The 18,573-nt window shown below is 48.8% G+C and overlaps 7 protein-coding genes across 7 annotated transcripts; 4 read left to right on the forward strand and 3 right to left on the reverse strand.

Annotated features, from left to right (window-relative positions):
• Positions 1-1,511: 1,511 nt before the first annotated feature.
• On the forward strand, positions 1,512-2,983 carry PHATR_44085 (predicted protein; the record flags this gene model as incomplete). Its single annotated transcript, XM_002186117.1, has 3 exons — positions 1,512-1,787; positions 1,834-2,245; positions 2,736-2,983. Exons 1-3 carry the CDS (start codon positions 1,782-1,784, stop codon positions 2,981-2,983), a joined length of 666 nt encoding a protein of 221 aa, XP_002186153.1. The 5' UTR covers positions 1,512-1,781.
• A 591-nt stretch (positions 2,984-3,574) lies between these two features.
• Positions 3,575-6,180, forward strand: PHATR_44086 (predicted protein). Its single transcript, XM_002186118.1, has 2 exons — positions 3,575-4,776; positions 4,863-6,180. Exons 1-2 carry the CDS (start codon positions 3,649-3,651, stop codon positions 6,117-6,119), a joined length of 2,385 nt encoding a protein of 794 aa, XP_002186154.1. The 5' UTR covers positions 3,575-3,648; the 3' UTR covers positions 6,120-6,180.
• Positions 6,181-7,547: 1,367 nt separating this feature from the next.
• On the forward strand, positions 7,548-7,697 carry PHATR_10363 (predicted protein; the record flags this gene model as incomplete). Its single annotated transcript, XM_002186119.1, has 1 exon — positions 7,548-7,697. A coding segment is annotated over one exon (150 nt), but the record flags the coding sequence as incomplete, so codon positions are not given.
• Positions 7,698-7,950: 253 nt separating this feature from the next.
• PHATR_44088 (predicted protein) lies at positions 7,951-10,041 on the reverse strand (the record flags this gene model as incomplete). The annotated part of the gene is made up of 4 exons (XM_002186400.1): positions 7,951-9,270; positions 9,352-9,469; positions 9,498-9,882; positions 9,973-10,041. The coding sequence occupies 4 exons, from the start codon at positions 10,039-10,041 to the stop codon at positions 8,091-8,093; spliced, it is 1,752 nt and encodes a 583-aa protein (XP_002186436.1). The 3' UTR covers positions 7,951-8,090.
• A 707-nt stretch (positions 10,042-10,748) lies between these two features.
• On the forward strand, positions 10,749-12,197 carry ARP1 (actin related protein; the record flags this gene model as incomplete). The annotated part of the gene is made up of 3 exons (XM_002186120.1): positions 10,749-10,892; positions 11,030-11,227; positions 11,337-12,197. The coding sequence occupies exons 1-3, from the start codon at positions 10,776-10,778 to the stop codon at positions 12,195-12,197; spliced, it is 1,176 nt and encodes a 391-aa protein (XP_002186156.1). The 5' UTR covers positions 10,749-10,775.
• Positions 12,198-12,272: 75 nt separating this feature from the next.
• On the reverse strand, positions 12,273-15,037 carry PHATR_10531 (predicted protein; the record flags this gene model as incomplete). Its single annotated transcript, XM_002186401.1, has 3 exons — positions 12,273-12,976; positions 14,123-14,817; positions 14,898-15,037. 3 exons carry the CDS (start codon positions 15,035-15,037, stop codon positions 12,273-12,275), a joined length of 1,539 nt encoding a protein of 512 aa, XP_002186437.1.
• A 1,231-nt stretch (positions 15,038-16,268) lies between these two features.
• PHATR_44091 (predicted protein) lies at positions 16,269-18,386 on the reverse strand. Its single transcript, XM_002186402.1, has 4 exons — positions 18,296-18,386; positions 17,744-18,199; positions 17,440-17,661; positions 16,269-17,358 (listed from the first exon to the last, which is right to left on the reverse strand). Exons 2-4 carry the CDS (start codon positions 18,191-18,193, stop codon positions 16,852-16,854), a joined length of 1,179 nt encoding a protein of 392 aa, XP_002186438.1. The 5' UTR covers positions 18,194-18,199; positions 18,296-18,386; the 3' UTR covers positions 16,269-16,851.
• Between the last annotated feature and the right edge of the window lie 187 nt (positions 18,387-18,573).

Consider the following 18,573-nt stretch of genomic DNA (forward strand, 5'->3'; position numbering starts at 1 on the left):
ACTGGGATTGAATCGAAGCAGATAAGTCTGCACACGATCAAAGGGTCTCATGTTCATCTGCATTCATCTGCATTCATTTGCATTCATATGCATTCATTTGCATTCATTTGCAGTCATCTGGATTCTGCGGGATCAACGCATAGAAGACAGTACAGAGGCTACGGTCTCCTTGAATACGATTGACCAGAACATTACTATCCCAGTGATGTGACTATCCGTGGAGAGTAGTACTGATTCTACTGAGACTCCTAAGGGAGCTCCAAGGGATTTGTTTGCACTCGAAAAGATTACATCCATATTTGTCTCTACACACAATTCTCAATTCTAAATTCAGTCGAGGTCAAACCGATTGAGTTACCGATTAATTACAATACAATCGGGGCCTTACAAGGCTTTCCCCTTTATTCATCTTACTCTCTCTTTGTATCAACAATACATTGCGTGAGTATTGAAGAATCCGTTACGTGTGTGACAAGGAAGGCTTGTTGAAAAAGTCGGAGAGCGCACGTGGACTTTTTGTTTGGAAAGTCATCAAGGTATGTTGATTGCAGTCATGACAATGACGGCGTGTACTGCCCGCCAACTTGACCTCTTCTCACCACATCCGTCCAACGCTAAATTCTCTTTCCTCGACTGCGTGAGTTTTAGACTGGTACATTGCAGGTGCGTCGTATGTCCGTCACTTTGGACTGTCGGCATTTGGTCGTCACGTCGCACTGCATCACTTCGATGCGGGCTTTGGTGCAGGCCGCCACGGGACGCGACGCGTCGATCAAGCGGATACCTTTCGCCATCGTGAATCGCATCCAGAGTGGGCCCCACACGACGCGCTTTCGGACGGCGGAACGCTGTTATGGCGCTACCCTCGTTCCGCCCACACGGTCGACAGCTTGTTGATCGTCTACTAATCCTTTCACACACACGCGTTGGAAACCTTGGACATTACTGTCCCCAGCAACGTGACATTTGCTGCGCCCCCGACCGCACTTGAGGATTTGTTGGCATTCGCACGCATAGAGCGTGTGCGTTACGTCCATTCCATTGATTATTTGCACTATCATTGGGCGCGTTTGGGCAAGCCCTTCCACGAGGCCCTCGCGCTTTCCTAATGGACCGGTTGGGCCGCGTCTGTTGGTGCCACCTTGTCCAAGGCGGATCTCGCCACCATGTTTCAAGACTGCGACATGCTTGGTCAAGCGGTCGAACTCCTGCCTCTACCCGCCGTCGTCCTACTCCTGGAGGTCGTTCGGGAAGCCCAAGCCGATCTCATACGTTCCGTCCAACAAACTCCTGACAAACTTCTGAACAGAAAAGGTTGACAAAGAACAATCCAGACCAACGGCAATTGCTTGGCCCGGACTCGCTTCTTCAATTTCCTCATGGCCGACGCCAACAACCTCCTCAATCCCCATCACGGACAACTTGGTGTCCAGGACATGACCCGCCCCTAGCCCACTGCTGGACTAACACCAGCCACGACATTTTCTCGCCACCACCGCGCACAGCTTGGCCGGAAAATCACACTACTCCAAAACCGCTGGTCTGGACTGGAAAAGGTCGACGGACAAATGTACCTGACCGCCCTCCTCCACGGCGTCCAAATTGGACGTTTGGGAAAACGAGCTTTCAGAACCGGTTCTGGCGCGTTACCAGCCAATTGGACTGAACTACAAAAATGCCATACACTTGGATGACGTGCTACGGGATATTTGCTTCTTCTTGCGGGAGCATCCCTACTCCTTCCCCATTATTCTCAATATTGAAAATCATTGCTCACCACAATGACAGTGAAATGTGGCCAAATTGCTCTACAATACATTGGGGGCCTCGCAGCTTATTCACAAACCCAAAGGGGAGCTTCATGACTTTGCGCAGCTCCGTAGTCCGGAAGCGGCCCGGGGCAAAATCATTGTGCTGGCCAAAACGCCCAAGAATCTCGTGGACCAGAAGGAGACGGCGATCTCCATCTTGACAGCCAAGGCGGGGATAACGGCAATTAAAGTCGAACGGCCGCGGCTGCCGATTGCTCCTTTGATGAAGGCGCCTACAACGCAGACGACCGCATCTACCAACCCAAAGAGTCTTAAAGGAGAGGGTATCAAAATGCCTAAAATACTACCCGGGGTTGTGGAGGGCAGATGCAATCAGTACGCCCAGACGGCGCAAGAGGCCATGGAAGTGGGAAACCGCGTCGCCGTCTGTTTCACCCGGTACAACCAAGCCAAGGCCACTGTCTTCGAAGCAAGTCAAAGATTCGAGTGCGCTCGTGGTCGGAAACAAGTTTTAGTCCAACATCTCCACTTCCTCCAGCTTTAAGGTCAACTTCTATGACTCCGTTAATAGGAGTTGTAGGATGTACATGCACTTGGCAATCCTGAGTGGAAGCACGGAAACTTTGCGTTCCAGGCGTCCCGGCCTTCAAAGCGAGCCCGGAACTGCATCAATCCTATTTGCGGCAGCCACAACAACTGCTCCCTTCACCCTCCTCCAATATTATCTCCTATCCATATGAGAGTTTTGTGGTTGATCAACCAAGATTTTCGAAAGGGAAATGTCCAGCAACACGGCGGTATTGGAACACCATCCATGAAGCCGCATCTGTTAGAATTTCTCAACTTGTTGTACCAAACTTTCAAGAAATTCCAGCATGATCTTCATGACACTCTTGGGATGCCTCTTAGCCAGCAGCTCTTCCGTGTTCTGTAGTACATCACAAGTTGCCACTACGGTTTCAGTACGTGCCGGCAATTGCGTGGGAGTGACCCCCCTCACTCTCAACGCCTTGCCTTGCTTTCTGCACTTCCTTCTTTTTGTCGCCGCAGCCCAATACCTCAGCCAGCGTTGTACTTCGCGTCATGACAAAGAAAAAGTTGGCTGCTTGTTTCTTGCAGCAAATCACTTTTTCGATCAAGGATGTGGGGCCAAGGAGGAGGCAGGTATCATGGAGGGAACTGCTGAATTGAATCTGATTGGCTATACATAGTATATGGGGTTGTTCTTAAGTAAAAAGATTACTTATAAAGGATTTCCCGCGAGAATAAAAACACTTAGAATCAGTGTGAATTTTCCCAAATAGCGAAAATTTCACCCCTGCTCATCCCAAATAGCGAATTTTCTCCTGAAAATTCATGCGACAGTAGAAAACTGCAACGATAACGGGCTAAAACGTGTCTGTGGGACCAAAGGATTGTATATACGATAAAAAGACGTAAAACAAAGACTTATAAGCACAAACCCAAGATAAAGGGATAACGAACCCCGACATGCTTGTCGTAGGGTTTTTCTAACAGAGAATGTTGGTTTGCCTTGTCGGAGATTCCGACATCAAAAATATAACCGATCCCATAGATATCAGACATAGGGTCAATTGTCACCGTCAGGTATAAACAAAGACAATGTAGAATATATGAAAAACATTGTGAATATATGAAAAACATTTTGGACACCAACGGGACATATAACCAAGGCATTTCTGATGAAAGCCGCAGCTTGTTTTCACGGATCGCCGTGACTGTGGGTAGCCAAATAAGAATCGAGTGTTTACACGCACCCGCTCCGTCACAATCGACAATGGTGGACAGCGTGCATGACCACAATAATTTCAACAAAACAAGCTAATCTGGAAACAAAGTAGATATCATCACGATCATGACAGATGCCATTCTACCGTCTCTAGAAGCGGCCGTGGAGGACTGGAACGGTTTTAATTGGAACGAGCGCCTTGCGGAGGTAGATATTTTTCTCCAACAAACCAAAGAAGTCAAAGAACAAAGCTTACAGGCCCGCAAGAATCTAGCCGAGATTACGAAACAACTGAAGCGTAGCGTAAAATCAGTCGAGACTACTACATTTGATCTAAAAAAGGAAGCGAATCCGGAATCGGTCGCGTCGAGTATCAAGTCCATGGAAAGTCTGACGAAGGAATGTCGGGTCACCGTGAAATCCTATCAGGAAGAAATTGATAATCTCACGCGCCGCTGCAAAACTTCGGAATCCAGCTACGTTTCTCTATGTCAAGCTCTCTCCGAACAGTCTGAACCGGCTGCCATTCTTGCCTCCGCCCTTCAGCACATTCACGCCCAGCAGGCCCAAATGACACAGCTTCTTAGCACTGTTGAACATGTGAACCAGGAGTTGCAGTCCCAAGAGACTATGAACGTCAGCTACAGGAAGGAAATAGCATCTCTACAGAAGTCAAAATCGAATAGCAGTGGAAATGCTGGCGTTGGTAAGGCAGATCGGGAAGAGCTAGTACAACTGCGTCGGGAGGTTGCTGAGTACGAAATCGAGTTCCGCAGCTTGAAGAATCAGGACATTACGATTCGCAGGCTCGAAGCTCGAATTGCCGAACTCCAGACAGTAGGCGAAGAGCACCTGAAGGAAGAGCTTGAAAAGCACAAGGAAGAACTGCAGGAATCTGAAGGTCGCAAGGTCGCTGAAGCCTTGGAGCGTGAGGCGGCTATGGAAAGGAAGGTGCAAACTCTTGAACTACAGCTCCAAGCAGAGCGGGCGGGCCGCGAAGCCACGCAAGGGGCCTTGCTTGATGCGGACGAAGGAGTTTCACAACGTGAGGCGGCCTGGGAAGCTCAGCGTCGTATTCTTGTTGACGATGCGGAACGCGTGCGGGAAAGTCTGCAAACGGCCACTCGTGAACGCGACGAGCTTCGCCTCAAAATGGCGGCAGTTAGCGAGAATACTACGCCAGAGCCATCACCTCCGTCGGGTGGATTGTCAGTGTCCGATCTCATCCTGGAGCGTAAAGCTTATGAGGCAGAGGTACGTCGGCCTTATTGTACACTTCGTATTTTTTGTGCCTTCGTTTTGATTTCTTGTTCAACCCACTTATTCGACCAACTACCCAGGTTGCGGAGCTATCTGAGACGGCCAATATGCTCCGTGAGGAGCTTCGAACAAAAGAGTTGCAGGTAATGGATGAAAAACGCATTTCGCAGGTCAAATTGAGCAATTTAGAACGTCAGGTAGCTACGCTATCTTTCGACCTTTCCACTGCCCAATCCCAGCTTCACTCCGCACCCAGTCAAGCTTTGGTGGACAACATGAAACGAGAACTTCGCATCTTGAAGCGCTTGGAATACAATGCGGACGACGTCGATACGGAACGAGACCCTGAAATTGCGGGAGGAAACGCTGGTGACGAAGATGACAAGGACCTTGAATCTGTTTTGGTTGCGAAGCTACGCCGTGCTGAATCGGACCTGGTGACCGAACGGGTAACTCGCACTAGTTTAATTGAAGATATTGAAACTCTCAAGAAGTCTATGCTTGACGCCGAAAAGACCAATAATGCTTTAGAAAAGCTTGTGGCGTCTTTGGAGAGAGACCTGGAACGGGCTATTGCGACACCGTCTGCTGCGACGTCTCGAAAGCAATCGGAGCACGTACTTGTCGAAGAAAATCCGGCTACTCTGGAACATATACTTGATCCCAATGCTGCGCCCCCTCTACCTCCGCCACCTCCGCCTTCGGCCAGATCCCAATCAGAATCGGAATCTCAGCAAGACGATCATTCAGTTGCCACTATTGTAATGGCACAGCGTGACCGACTTCGCGCGCGATGCGAGGCCTTGGAAGCCGAGCGGGATTCTTTTAAACGAGAGTTGCAGGGCCAAGTGCAAGCTTCGGAACATCTCAAAACGGACAATACAAAATTGTACGAGAAGGTTCGTTATCTACAAAATTACAATAAGCCCCCGAGCAGCGGACATGGAACAGCGTATTCTCGCAGTATCAGCGCTGGAGATCGCGATCTGGACCTTGAGGCCCTGGAGCAGCGCTACGAAGCATCCGTTGACCCCTTCCGTCAGTTCAGTAAGGCAGAACGCCAACGGAAGCTGAATGAAATGTCACCGATGGAGCGTACCGTTTTCATAGTGGCCAAAACCTTTTTGGCAACAAAAGAAATGCGGACAGCGCTATTCTTTTACGTTGTTGCCATGCACTTGCTCGTATTCATTACAACCTATCATTGGTCCCAAGCTGCAGGCTGCATCGGTCCCAATAAAGATTACTTATCGCACCTTCCACCAACCATGCCGAAACCTGTTACGAAAGAGGAAGCCCCCGTTGCTGGCGCTGCAGCTATACCGACCACCGATTGAGCTCAGTGTTGATGCATCTATTATGATTTCTTTACGTAAAATCTAGAATCAAATTCAATCCACAGGGTCCACGTTTAATATCATATACCAGTCCGTCCTGGTAACAGTCGTTTGCCAAGCCGCTTGGCTTTGTATAGAGTTGGATGCGCCTACTGTACAATCGATTGTCAATCATGCTTTCTTCGGTTATGATGATTGTCTGTTTTCTCGGAAGCAAGATGCGAGACTATAGTAGGAACTATACTGCGTAGCCTCGAATGCTAATACTGTCATTCTCCAGAGTTATGTAAATCGAAAGCGTTGTTCGTCTGCTTTCTCCCGTCCATCGGCTTCGATCATCAGAAGTCCAACAGCCTTATTTTAAATCGTTCACCGCTTGATGGCCACGACACAAAGAATACAGGTACGTCGACCCTACGTCGACCCTACGATGGTGCTTTCGACTGCGCAGCGCCAAACGTCGTTGTACTCTCTGTTCCTTTCTACCTTCCAGTAAATTGTATTTCCTCGCTTGAAATTCTCCTAGTCGGCAATATGGCGTATCGTCGCTTACTGGTTTCCAATGGATTGCTTTCCAGGCTGTCGAGCATGTCGCTCCGGCCCGCTCCAGTAGCTTCGCGATGGCAGCACTCACCACTAGACCCTCCGCGTTGGCGACACAATTTCCGCGTCTTTTCCAACAAGGGCGGAAGTGGAAGAGACAACGATGACAAATTTGTGGGAGAAGAAGAGTTAGAAAAACCGACCATTTCCGAAGACGAAGACTTTTTCGGAGTCAATTTTGAAGATGGGGCGGACAATATCGGCCCGGAACGATCTTTCCCTCCAAAATACAAGCGCGATGCCACGACGGGCCGTCTGACGGGCGAAGTAGAAGCGGAAGTGACCGAAGAAGAGCGTAATATTCTCAAGGCAGACCCCCTGGAACGAGAGCGACGGATGATTTCTCGATTAGAATCTCACTGGCAGGAGGAGGGCGCTGACGAGACCGGACTACCCACGGAGCTCTCCAAACTCGGTCGCCGCGTTCGTCAAGCTGAAATGGGTCTAAATGTCGTCGGACGTAGCGTGCAAGCGCAGGCGTCAAAAGAAGAGTTGGAAGACGGCACCGAGTTAGGCCGCAAGGACGATGGTTTCTCTCAAAAGATCACGCCCGATGAGTTTGAATCGTTCGCGGAGTACATGAAGAAGGAGCACAAAATAGAATTGTCACAAGAGGACATTCCCAGCATGGACCGCATGGTGAAGAGTGAGCACAAAGAAAACGCCGACGACCGTTCCCTTTCCATGAAATGGCTGTCCTCTCGTGCTCAGCGAGAAATGGACGATTTTATGGATGACAACCCATACTCGGATCTCATGCCAGGCGACCTCAGTCCAACCCGTCTCGTCAACCGGAAACGTGCCAAGCAGATTCCGGTTAAACTATTGCACCACAACAATATTCCACTTTTGAAATCGTTTTTGACCCCCACGGGACAGATTCGGAATCGCGTGCAAACTCGTTTGGGTGCGCGCGATCAGAGACGAGTCACCAAACTTATCAAACGCGCCCGCTGCCTTGGGCTTATGCCATTCTCGGGGCAGTTCAAGGCAGAACATCATGGATGGAAGCACGCTGAGGATATCCATAAGATGCGGCCTTGGGAAAAAGAACTCATCCGTCGTGGACTGGTAGTGCAGCGCGGAGCGAAGGACAAAAATTAACAGTAAGTCTCCGATTTGAGCATCGCTTTGGATTGCGCATAAAGTTGTATATGACTATGATTGTAGTAGCTATATGCGTGAGGGTTCCTTGCTTGGAACCTACCAGATGTCACATTGTGAAAGTGGGCTGACTGAAAGATTGTATCTCAAAGTTTAGCGGAACGCGTCCTTGACAGGCAACATTTTGGATGTTGGCACCATCTGGCAAACACAAATATAAAGCATGCTGAAAGAAGAACACCCAACACCAAGGTTGGAAGCTCTCTAGCTAGATGCCGTACAGATTTCAGCCTCGCCGCTCAATCTTTCCGTTGAGAATGAAATTTCGCTAGACACACTACAAAAGTCTTCAAAAGTCATTGTAGGGGAATCAGGAGACAGATACGGGGGAGAACAAAGCACAGTGCTTCTTTTGCGTTTTTTCGACTCAATGTCAATCCTTGTGACGTAAGTTTCGAGTGTATCGAGATCCAGGTTTTTCCCCGGACTGAATGATTTGTGCATGGGAAGAGATGGAAATTTAGGGGGACTGAACCACTGTTCCATTGGAGGCGACGGAATGTCGATTTCCTTGTCATCAAAATTCGGTGTCCACAATGTAGCTCCAGATCGTTCCAAGACTGAGGTTATGAACGAAGGCGAGTAGTCGGGCATACCAGGATGCGGATACTTGCCAATATTTTTCCTGACTCCAGGATCAATAGGCGAGGCTGAAACCAAGGGCGTCGTTGAATCAAACTGCATTCGCACGGCAGCGGGACTCTTGTCCCACAATGAGCCCAGGTCTCTTGTATATATTGCGTGAATAGGAGTGTCGTTCTCTTTACAGTCAGCTCGGATCACAGGCGAATACTTTGTCAAATTGGTATTCCAGCCCTTAGCCGCCGCTAGCTCCGCAGCATCGGCAAGAGTCCGGAGGTCTCGCTTCTCGGAAAACCCGCCCCCTTCGAGATACGAAACAGGATCAAACAATCCTATTTGTGGCTTTATTTCTGATGGTGTGGTATATTCCATTGAAAAGGAAGTCTCTTCAGTTTCCCCCACATCTGCACCTTCATTGCCTCCTGAAATCAAGTTGTGATATTTGTCGTACATACCGTACTCTTCCAAAGCGGCTTCCGTTCCTGATGAGGCTGACGTGAGGGCTGCCCGGTCGGTCCGTCCTGATACAACCGGAAGCCCAGCGTAAGAACCATCGGAGCTTGGAATATTGAGCTTCTCGAGTGCACACTTTCCCGTCAGGGAGGATATAGCCGCTTTTTCTCCCATGCGATTTGGTGGTGATGCTGGTGATGGCTTTTCATCTACCGGTTTACCGTGCCGAAGAAATGGCGCATTCTTCGATTTAGAAGCTCTACTTGGACGGACAATGGGTTTTAGCATTAGGGATTGCCAATTGGTCATGTTGCGGTGTATTGACGGGTGATGAAATGCTCCCTTATATCTGAAACAGAGTACAATGGTATATGAGGGCCTGTCATCTGATGGGATGTCCAGCTCGAGAACGAAAACGCACAAATCGTACCTGTGACTCCTTTTATATTTTTTGAATCCATAGACATTAAGCTGGCGGCGAAGCGAGGGGTAGCGTCCATCTGAAAGTCCAAAATGAATTAGTGAGATGTAGATCAGCATCTGTGTGACTGCAAACATGTGTTGCTACCTACGTACACCAAAAGAACTTGGAAATGGCAACGTTCAAAGCTTGGGGATCCTCTAACTCATTCAAGAAGAAACCGGAACCATCGCCAGTCCATGAAACCACATTCGGCTCTACCGATGCTACGTGTCTGACGAAAGACTCCAAAACGCCGACGAAGTTTTTGCGCAACTTTTGAGCCGATGGCGGCCTCGACGGGGATTTGCTTGTTTTCAACGGATGCTCTGCTTTACGGCGACTACTAACGCGGCGAAGACTCGGCTCGTCAATCGGTTGACTCTTACAGAAATCCGAGGATGACCGGTGCAAGGTTGAACCAATTGATATCGATTGCGCATCCTCAACTTCTTGACCTTGTACTGCTATTTTCGGAGGATCAAGAGACATTGGTTCCTCCTTGATCAAGAGAAGAGGTTAAGATTTTCGAGGGTATGCGGTGCAAGACACCGGCTACAAAATTCGGTTACTCGCTCCTAGCGAACGTACCTTGGCGTATGGCGAAATGTAAGCATCGATTTCGGCTCCCTGATTTGCACCGTATGTTGGAATCGACATCTCGCCCAAACTCGCGTTTCGAGAATTCTCCAGGATTCTTTTCAGTTGGAACGGTACTTCTATGAACGAAGAACGCGAGCGAAATCGCAGACGATAAGACTCTAGTTTACAAAGTAATGATCCAACGACAGAGAGAGAGAGATAGCAAGGAGTCGGTGCGACTCATATCACAGTAATCGGATGATCCAAAGTTGTGTGGAAAGCCCGACTCGCGGAAAAGAGGCCGGCTTGGCAGCAATTTTTGGACAAACCCGGAAATTTGAACGGGACCTTGCCATATCTTTCATTTCATTCTTCCCTTCGGCAGACAACCGGTTGGGTTCGGGCTGGAAACAACGCAACGCCTGAAACATTGATAACGCCGAATTACGCAGAACTTGCTCCCGCGTTTGAGGGGGTGTGGATAGGTAGCGGCGAGGACAATAACAAGGTTTGGAAGTATGGTATAATAGGGTTCATGAAAATCAAGCAGAAAAATAGAATGCTCTCGAACATTCCTGATTGAGACCCGGACATATACTTCGCGGATATAAAATTGTCTGCGCTTGGTTCTGACTGTGAGTACCAGACGAACGAAACTCCAGGTTCCTTGTCGACCCCGCCCACTCACGTGAAATAGGTAAGTGCTTGGGAACACGAAAAATTGGCCGACTGCTTCACGCAATGATCGTTGGAGGGCGGGGGTGCGATGACACTCTAGTAGGAAACGCCACGCGTGAGGACAAAGATTGACCATGAGCGCCGAAGGGTCTGGTCCGGAAGGCGGGTCACTCCTACTCAACCAACCTGTTGTCATCGATAATGGCACAGCTAGCATCAAAGCTGGGTTTGCGGGATCGTCCAAACCAAAGGTACGGACCGAACGCACCGAAAGTACCGCAACGAAGCGTCCGAGGGACGTCGCTATGCCCAAAGATCAGGATCCAGTGTCGGTACAATTGCAGACTCCATTGTTTCTACTATACTAACCAGTCTTCAATTGTTGCAGGTTGTAGTTGGTACCAAAGTTGGACGGCCTAAGCATATGCGAATCATGCCGGGAGGTGCTCTCGAGCTTGATCAAGGCAGTAGCATTTTTGTTGGGCCGAAACTGGACGAACACCGTGGCGCCTTTGTTCTGGAACACCCTATGGACAAAGGTATGGTGACGGACGGAGGATGGGACGCAATGGAACACCTTTGGGAGGTACGTCGAGTGTCAAAGCGACTTAAATTGTTCGTCATTGGCTACAGTCACCTAGAAATTGGTAATGTTCACCGTAACTCAACCGTGTGTCTTTTTTTACACTGCCTAGCACGTGTATTCGAAACAGTGCCTGAACGCAAAGCAAGAGGAACATCCTGTTCTCTTGACGGAAGCGCCGCTTAACCAACGCAAAAATCGTGACCAAATTGCGGAAATCTTTTTCGAATCCATTCGGGCACCCGCACTGTTTTTTACACCGCCCTCAGTTCTCAGCTTGTACGCTTCTGGTCGCACTACTGGTGTTGTCTTGGACGTTGGTGAAGGTGTCACTCACGCTGTACCAGTCTATGAAGGATTTGCTTTGCAGCATTCGGTAGTGAGGAGCGATGTTGCGGGTCGGGACGTCACCAAACAACTGCAGATGCAACTGAGACGAGCTGGCCTGTCGTTCACCACTACGGCAGAGTCGGAACTGGTCAAGAAAATTAAGGAAGAGTCGTGCTATTTGACGCCATCTCGGCTGGCAAATGAAAATACCATCAAAGAATCCAATACGCCGTACCAACTACCCGATGGACAAACTGTGAACCTGTCCACGGAACGGTACCAGGCGCCCAACGTTCTTTTTGACCCGTCCCTAATTGGATCCGAGGAACCTGGAGCCGCCGAAGTTTTGGTCAACTCGATTATGAAAAGTGACATTGACTTGCGATCAAAGTTGTTCTCGCAAATCGTGTTGGCCGGCGGTTCTTCGCTCACACCAGGCTTTGGCGACAGAATGTTGTACGAAGTTCGTTCTCGAGCTCCCTCACATTTACGCATACGTATCTCGGCACCGCCAGAAAGATTGCACTCAGCCTACGTAGGAGGATCAATCTTGGCAAGTCTGTCGACGTTCAAGAGCATGTGGGTTTCCCGGTCCGAGTATGAGGAACACGGAAGCAACATTCTACACCGCCGAGAGTTGTAGACTGCGCGGTGGAACTCTATCCCTATTTGCTTGACAAAAACAGACAACCACTAGTATAAATGTGTTTAATCGGCCTTAACTCTTCAGCCAATCGCTTTTCAGTGCCTCGCGCGCGGTAACCCTAGTCTTCGGATCAAAGTCCAGGAGAGGCCCTATAAACTCGGCAATACCCTTAGCGTCTTCTTGGGAAAAATGATATTTTTCTTGCAAAACGTCCTGTATCGGCCAGAATTTGAGCTGTTTGATCCGTTTCAAATTCCCCTTCCTATCAAAAAAATTCTTTGAGTATTTGCCGTCAAGAGCCATTCTTTTAGGCATCTTCCCTAGCAACTCCTGAAACATGGCAAGGTGATCTTCGTCTCGATCGTAATCCTCGCCAGCTCTTGGATCGAACAAAAGGTCCCCAGTCAAAAGCTCAAACATCATACAGCCAAGAGACCACATGTCGGCGGAAGTATTATAATTGCTTCCGATTAATACCTCGGGCGATCGGTACTGTCTAGTTTGAATATCTTCGCTAAAATGACGATGCGTCCAGCAAGCATTCCCGAGATCGACAATTACTGTTCGGCATCGCACTAGCATATTCTTGTCTTTCAAATCTGGCTGCTGATTGTGAGGTCTTGCCGCCGAGCTGGCTGAAGTATCTCGTGAAGACGGTGCGGTCGAAGTGTCCCCCGATGCTTTCTTCCCACCTTCCTTGAAGCCAGCGGAATCCAATTCCGAGAACGTCGACCTCGATGTTCGCGTTTCCGCTGAGTCCTCCACACTTGTGATAGCTACTGAGGGGTCGATACCAGTTAGGGATTTAAGGCGTTCCTGCATCGGGTTTCTGGCCTTCCACCAGTTCAGGACCAGCTCATTCGAGGAATGCTGCAAGTCAAACGAAGCCAGACCATTACAGTCAACAGATGGTCTCGCCAGAAAGTCTTTTACCAGTCGAAGATCAAAACCAAATAGAGAGCATGCCGTATTACATGACGGCGTCAAGGGATCTTGCCTGATTTTCATAGCAAGAGGGTAGTGGCAAAAAGACTTGTTGCAAGGGCCGAAGACCACACTATCCAACGAGGGTTTCCCTTCGTCTCTTCTGTAAGTCATAAACACAACCCCCGGTAAGCGACTCTCCAAAAAGCTCAAGACAATATAGGTAGATCGCACCGGAAACTGAAGTGTAAACAGCGACGAAGGCAAGGGACGAGTCGATCGAGGCGTCAGATCTGGAGTTGCGGGGAGCTCGGTCAACGCAGCAGCGGAGGCGTCCTCTTCACCCAAATTTTCCGAAACTAAGGATACTAAGTCAATAAAAAGCTGCTTCTCCTTTTCATCCGTATCCTTCCGCATTTGCTGCGACAGTCGGAAATACGTCGTTGCTTCGGCGACTTTTAATTCCTTGGATAGACTGGAAGTCGGCAAAGAAAGCGCGACACGCCAATCTCGACAAGAATTACTTTGTTCCCACTTCACACCACCCAATGCCGTCGACATTGTATCTGCTAGCTCTTCTTCTGGCGTAAAAAGTCGCAAGAGAAAAGCGATCTGTGCGAGGCCGCCATCGGCTTCGGCTTCCAACAAGGACGCCGACAATTCGGGATCAGATGGCGAGGAGACTTTCAAATCGTCACAAACAAATTTGGTAAGTGGCGAATCCCCTTCCGTTTGTTGAGGTCCAAAGTTGCACAACACAAAAGATGAGTGCCCCAGTTTCCGCTTGACGCGATGGTGCGCTTCTGGTGGTAACACGTCTGGTCCATTTGGTGACATCATCGTGTTCGCGGTCCGACTCAAAATCTTACCCATTTCAAAATCCGAGAGCATCTTTGCGCCCGCTTTGCTTTCGGCTAAGATGTCCTCGTGTTCCGTCATATCACCATCCTCGGAGGAGTCACAATCGTCATCTTTTGGGTTTCCGAATGTCCTCTTACGTTCCTTTTGTCGTTTCTTCTTGAGTCGTTTCCTGAGTCGCTTCTTTTCTTCGTTTGGGGTTTTGGGATTGTTGATGGCCTTTTCCATCTCATGAATACTTTGACTTATCGTATTCCGATCTCTATCACCATTATCTTCAATTGACATGGCCGCCATCTGATAGGCCAACTCTTCTTCGGTATCCATTTGATGCGGAAATTGCAGGAGCACGTTTTCCGGCTTGAGATCGGTGTGGATAATCTTGCACCTTCTGTGCAAAAAATCCAGTCCCATGCAAACGCCGCGAATCATATTTTTCACGACCGGCAAAGGAATTCCACGGTAATTGTACGCTTTGATGACACTAAGGAGATTACACCCGAGCATTGAAAACACCATGCACATGTGCCGACCGTTCGGTCCAGTGTGAAAAAATGAATCGTGCAGTGTCGCCACGTACCGAGAATGTTCCACGAATTCGGCCGACTCAGCATCCTTATCAGCTAGTAGCGAGGCTTCAACGCGCTTGCGTTCCGTGGCTATGCAGTCCAGTAGCTCTACCTCGTCCATAGCAGCCTCAGTGTAGTGCTCCGCGGATTTTTGAACCTTGAGAGCGTAAAAGTGATTTGTCTTTTTCATTTCCTCCACACGACGGTCCTTGACCATCCAAACTGTGGAAAAGTGACCCCATCCTAATTTTTTTATAATAACGTATCTGTTAATCGCGAAGGTCAAGCTGTGTTAGAAATGGCGACGTCAAGGACGAGGCAAACCCAAAGATCAAACATATCATACCTTTGATTGTATGCTTCTCCTACTTTCACGGGATGATATCCACCGGGTTTATAACCCTCTTCTCCTTCTTCTTCATCATCTGTATAGTCTTCACCACTCGCACTCCCCGATCCGGCTTTATCGTTGTCCTGGTCACTCATCGTTCCCGTCTCGTCCGCGTCTTCCTCCCCATCGTCAGAATCTGGATATGAACGAGAGGACCGTGAATCCTCTAGATCCGAATGCTCCAATGGTTGCACCAAAGTAGCAGCGGACGCAAAGGGTAAAGTTAGGTCAATTGCTACATTTTGGCGGAACGAAGACGGCGAGTCGTTGGACAATGTGGACGACGGTGCGCACAAGGGGGACGACAATAGCCTGACTTCATCCGTAGGGTTGTTGATCGATAGGTCGAGGTCTTCGTCGTCCTCTTCGTCGTCAAATATATCCGCGCCTTCTTCATCCGAATCTACCAACGCATCGATCGCCGACGCGTGTTTGGGAATGGTGGGATTACTCGCGTCGGAGTGTAAGGATGATTCGACCAAACGACTGCTGCTTTTAAAGCCGTCCGACACGTGATCCTTGTCTATTTCCACAGGAAGCGACTCGTGCGCAGAGGATGTGGTCAAATCTTCCGCAGCTGCTATAGAAATGTCGTTGAGCTGCTCCAGCAGCGGTTTCTTCTTGTGCTTCCGGAAAAGGTCCATAGTGATAGCCAGTTTGGTACGAAGTTCTCAGCAGGCAAAGCAAGCTCGGTCAATTTCCTTTTGTCAGACTCGAAAATTGCTGGAATGAAATGTCGGGAGCTTCTAGATGGTGGTCAAACTTTACCAAGATCCAGTTTACGAGAGGCAAGTAGTACACTCTTTCGAAAGCGAAAGTCACCCACTGTCAATAAAACGAACGCTGTGAGGATGGTCTGGACTTTGCTGACTTGGGCTGTAGCGTCGGTTCCTCCACGACCACCGCCAGTAAGCGACGCTCGACCAAACATAAATCCAAATGTCCTACGACGCGGGGGGCGTCGGTATTGGAAGACATTATTTCTCGACGATTACAATACCGTTTGGGGGTATAAGGTGCGTAAAAATGTATCGTTAAATGGGAGTCGTATCATTTTTCCAAAAGACATTATGGTGTTAAGTATTATAGACTGTGACTTTGTGTGGTGATTTAAGATACTGTGTACATACTTTCCACCTTTGTCACTTGCAGATTCAAGAAATCGTTCACAGTCAGTCATTGTCAGGTGGTCCGGGGTTTGCAAGGAGGCCATACTACGTAAGGTCTACCATTTATTATAGGAATAATGCCGTTCGATTTTTAGAAGCTACGCACTGGTCTGCTACTAGCTAGGCACTCATAAAACAAGTCCCAGCAAGCGGCTGTCGGACGAGCAAAATGTTTCACCGTCGGCCTCAACAAAGCTTTCTTGGCATCTTCGCCGCTACTAAGAACGACTTTGCCCCTTTCGGAGTTCACACGAGATAACTGTGATTTGAGAATTTTGGTCCGGCAATAACGATAGTCAGTGCTGCTTAAATTCAGCTGAATGTAATTGGAATCGTATCTTTATAGTCGTGGCCGCAACCGAAATTTACCTCAATGATCTTCTATACAAGGATACAAAGAAGGCCTCACAGCTCGTTCAACAACTGTAACGAGTATCGGTTTTGAATATGCTGGGCGGCATTGCACAATTCCTATAAGGCGAGCATTTGAACAGGTAGGCAATGAAAAGAACGAGTCGAGAGCTTTGTACCCACAAGAATCACCGAGGAAGAGGTATATTGGTGCTTCTGCTAGCAGGAGTAGATCAGTCTATTAGGTACTACTTATCGATTTTTAGATTTGAATACGAAAGCGCTCTAGGAAGACGGCTTCTATGCTTAATATGCTACTGGAGAACTTTTTTGGAATACAGCATCGCAAAGGTTCTCAACATCACTTAGCCGAGCATCATTTCTGGCTTTTACATCTGACAAACAACAACAAAGAATGCAGCCATCAAGGAGAGACCAACGCTGTGCGCAGAGTAAACCGCAGACGACTCCGGCACTTCAATTCCACGATCCGTTTCGTCAACAACAGCCGGGCTAAGAGTCGGAGCAGGCACGGTTCCAGTCGGTGTGGATGGAACAGCACCAGCGGGTGAAACGGTAGGGGCTCCACCCACCGCAGGTGTGGGAACGGTCGTAACGTTCGGCGCCGGGGTCGCAGCCCCCGTTTCGGAAAGCAGACAAGTGGCCGCGTCAAAATCCTCACAAATCGGAGCGAATGCTTCGAACTGCGCAGCCGATTCAAAACGACTGGTCAGGGGGCATTTAATTCCACGGGATAGTTCGTCAAAATTGTTAAGGAACTGGAAATCGCCATTGTACAAGACTACCGGCGAAACCCCCATCTGATTAAACGAAAAACAGTTGCGAACTATTCTGAGCGGGCCGCTGCTCTCGATTAAAGCACTTTGCGTCTCGGACTTTCGTTCCAAAAATTGTCAGAAAATACTTTCTTCAAGAATTTGCTCACAGTCAATACGCTACGGGCAACGCGAACTTACCAGAGTATTGTTGTGCGTCATATCGTTGCCGGAAAAAGCACAGTCTTCCAAGATCAGGCGATTTTGACGACTGCTACTCAAAATCAAGGCCGGCGTTGCAGGACGACCAGGGTACTGATTGTTCTCAAAGCGAGAATTGGCAAACGTGACCGTGAGCGCCTCACTGCTGGCCGATCCATCGAAATAATCCAAATGAACGGGAGTCGTAAAGGCAACATTGTTCTGTATTGGGAACAGAAAGGGCATGATGTGAGAAACTCCGGACACCGAAAATATTACAAGCTCGTTACTAGTTGAAACTTACAAGGAATTCGCAATCCTTGAAGGTGACGTTTCCCGGCTTGTTGATCCAAACGTTGCGAGTAGCATTCACAAAGGTGATGCCTTCCAAAATGACGTTGTCTACGCGAGAATCCGAAATACCGTAGGCCGACGATCCGTCAACCTGCAAAGACCCGCCCTGCATCAAACACTGGTCCTCGTGACTACCATTCGGGCCGCACTGGACGTGGAGGTTGGGCCGCAACGGCAGAAATGCCTGTCCTTCCACTACGTCGTTGTCGTTGTTGAGACGACCAATAGCGTAGACAGTGTTGGGGCACAGCGTGTACTTTCGCATTACGCTTACGTCGTCGATAGCCGCTTCCTCCAATGCCAAGGCATTAATCGTTGCCAAGCATGCATTTTGACTCGAGACAATCGAGGCTGAGATGGAAGCTAGGAAGACTGAGAAATGGAGGCGAGTGAAATTCATGTTGACCTAGGGCACGAAACGAAAGCAAAAGGAGCAAGATGAGCTCGTAACGAAGTAGATTCTTCGTTCCGTCGAAGACTCTGATTTCTCCTTTCTTCTTACCTGCTATTCGGAATATATAAAGTTGCTGTACCTCTCACTAAACGTTCAAGCAACGGCACAGTTTGAGCGGAACGAAACGAATGCAAAATTAGTATCCCGGCAAAGCGTCTCTTCGGTTGGCCCTCGCAACTGTCGTAAGATCGGATCTCGACAAAGACTTGGAACGAAAGCAACTGCAATGCTCGTCGGCAGACGCCGAGGCCTTAAATCAATACGTGTGGTTAAAGTACCACGGCTTGCAAACAAATTTTACTTAAGAAATATAGTCATGAAAGACG

Source organism: Phaeodactylum tricornutum, chromosome 3 (genome assembly GCF_000150955.2).
Source record: "Phaeodactylum tricornutum CCAP 1055/1 chromosome 3, complete sequence".
Taxonomy (NCBI): Eukaryota; Bacillariophyta; class Bacillariophyceae; order Surirellales; family Neidiaceae; genus Phaeodactylum; species Phaeodactylum tricornutum.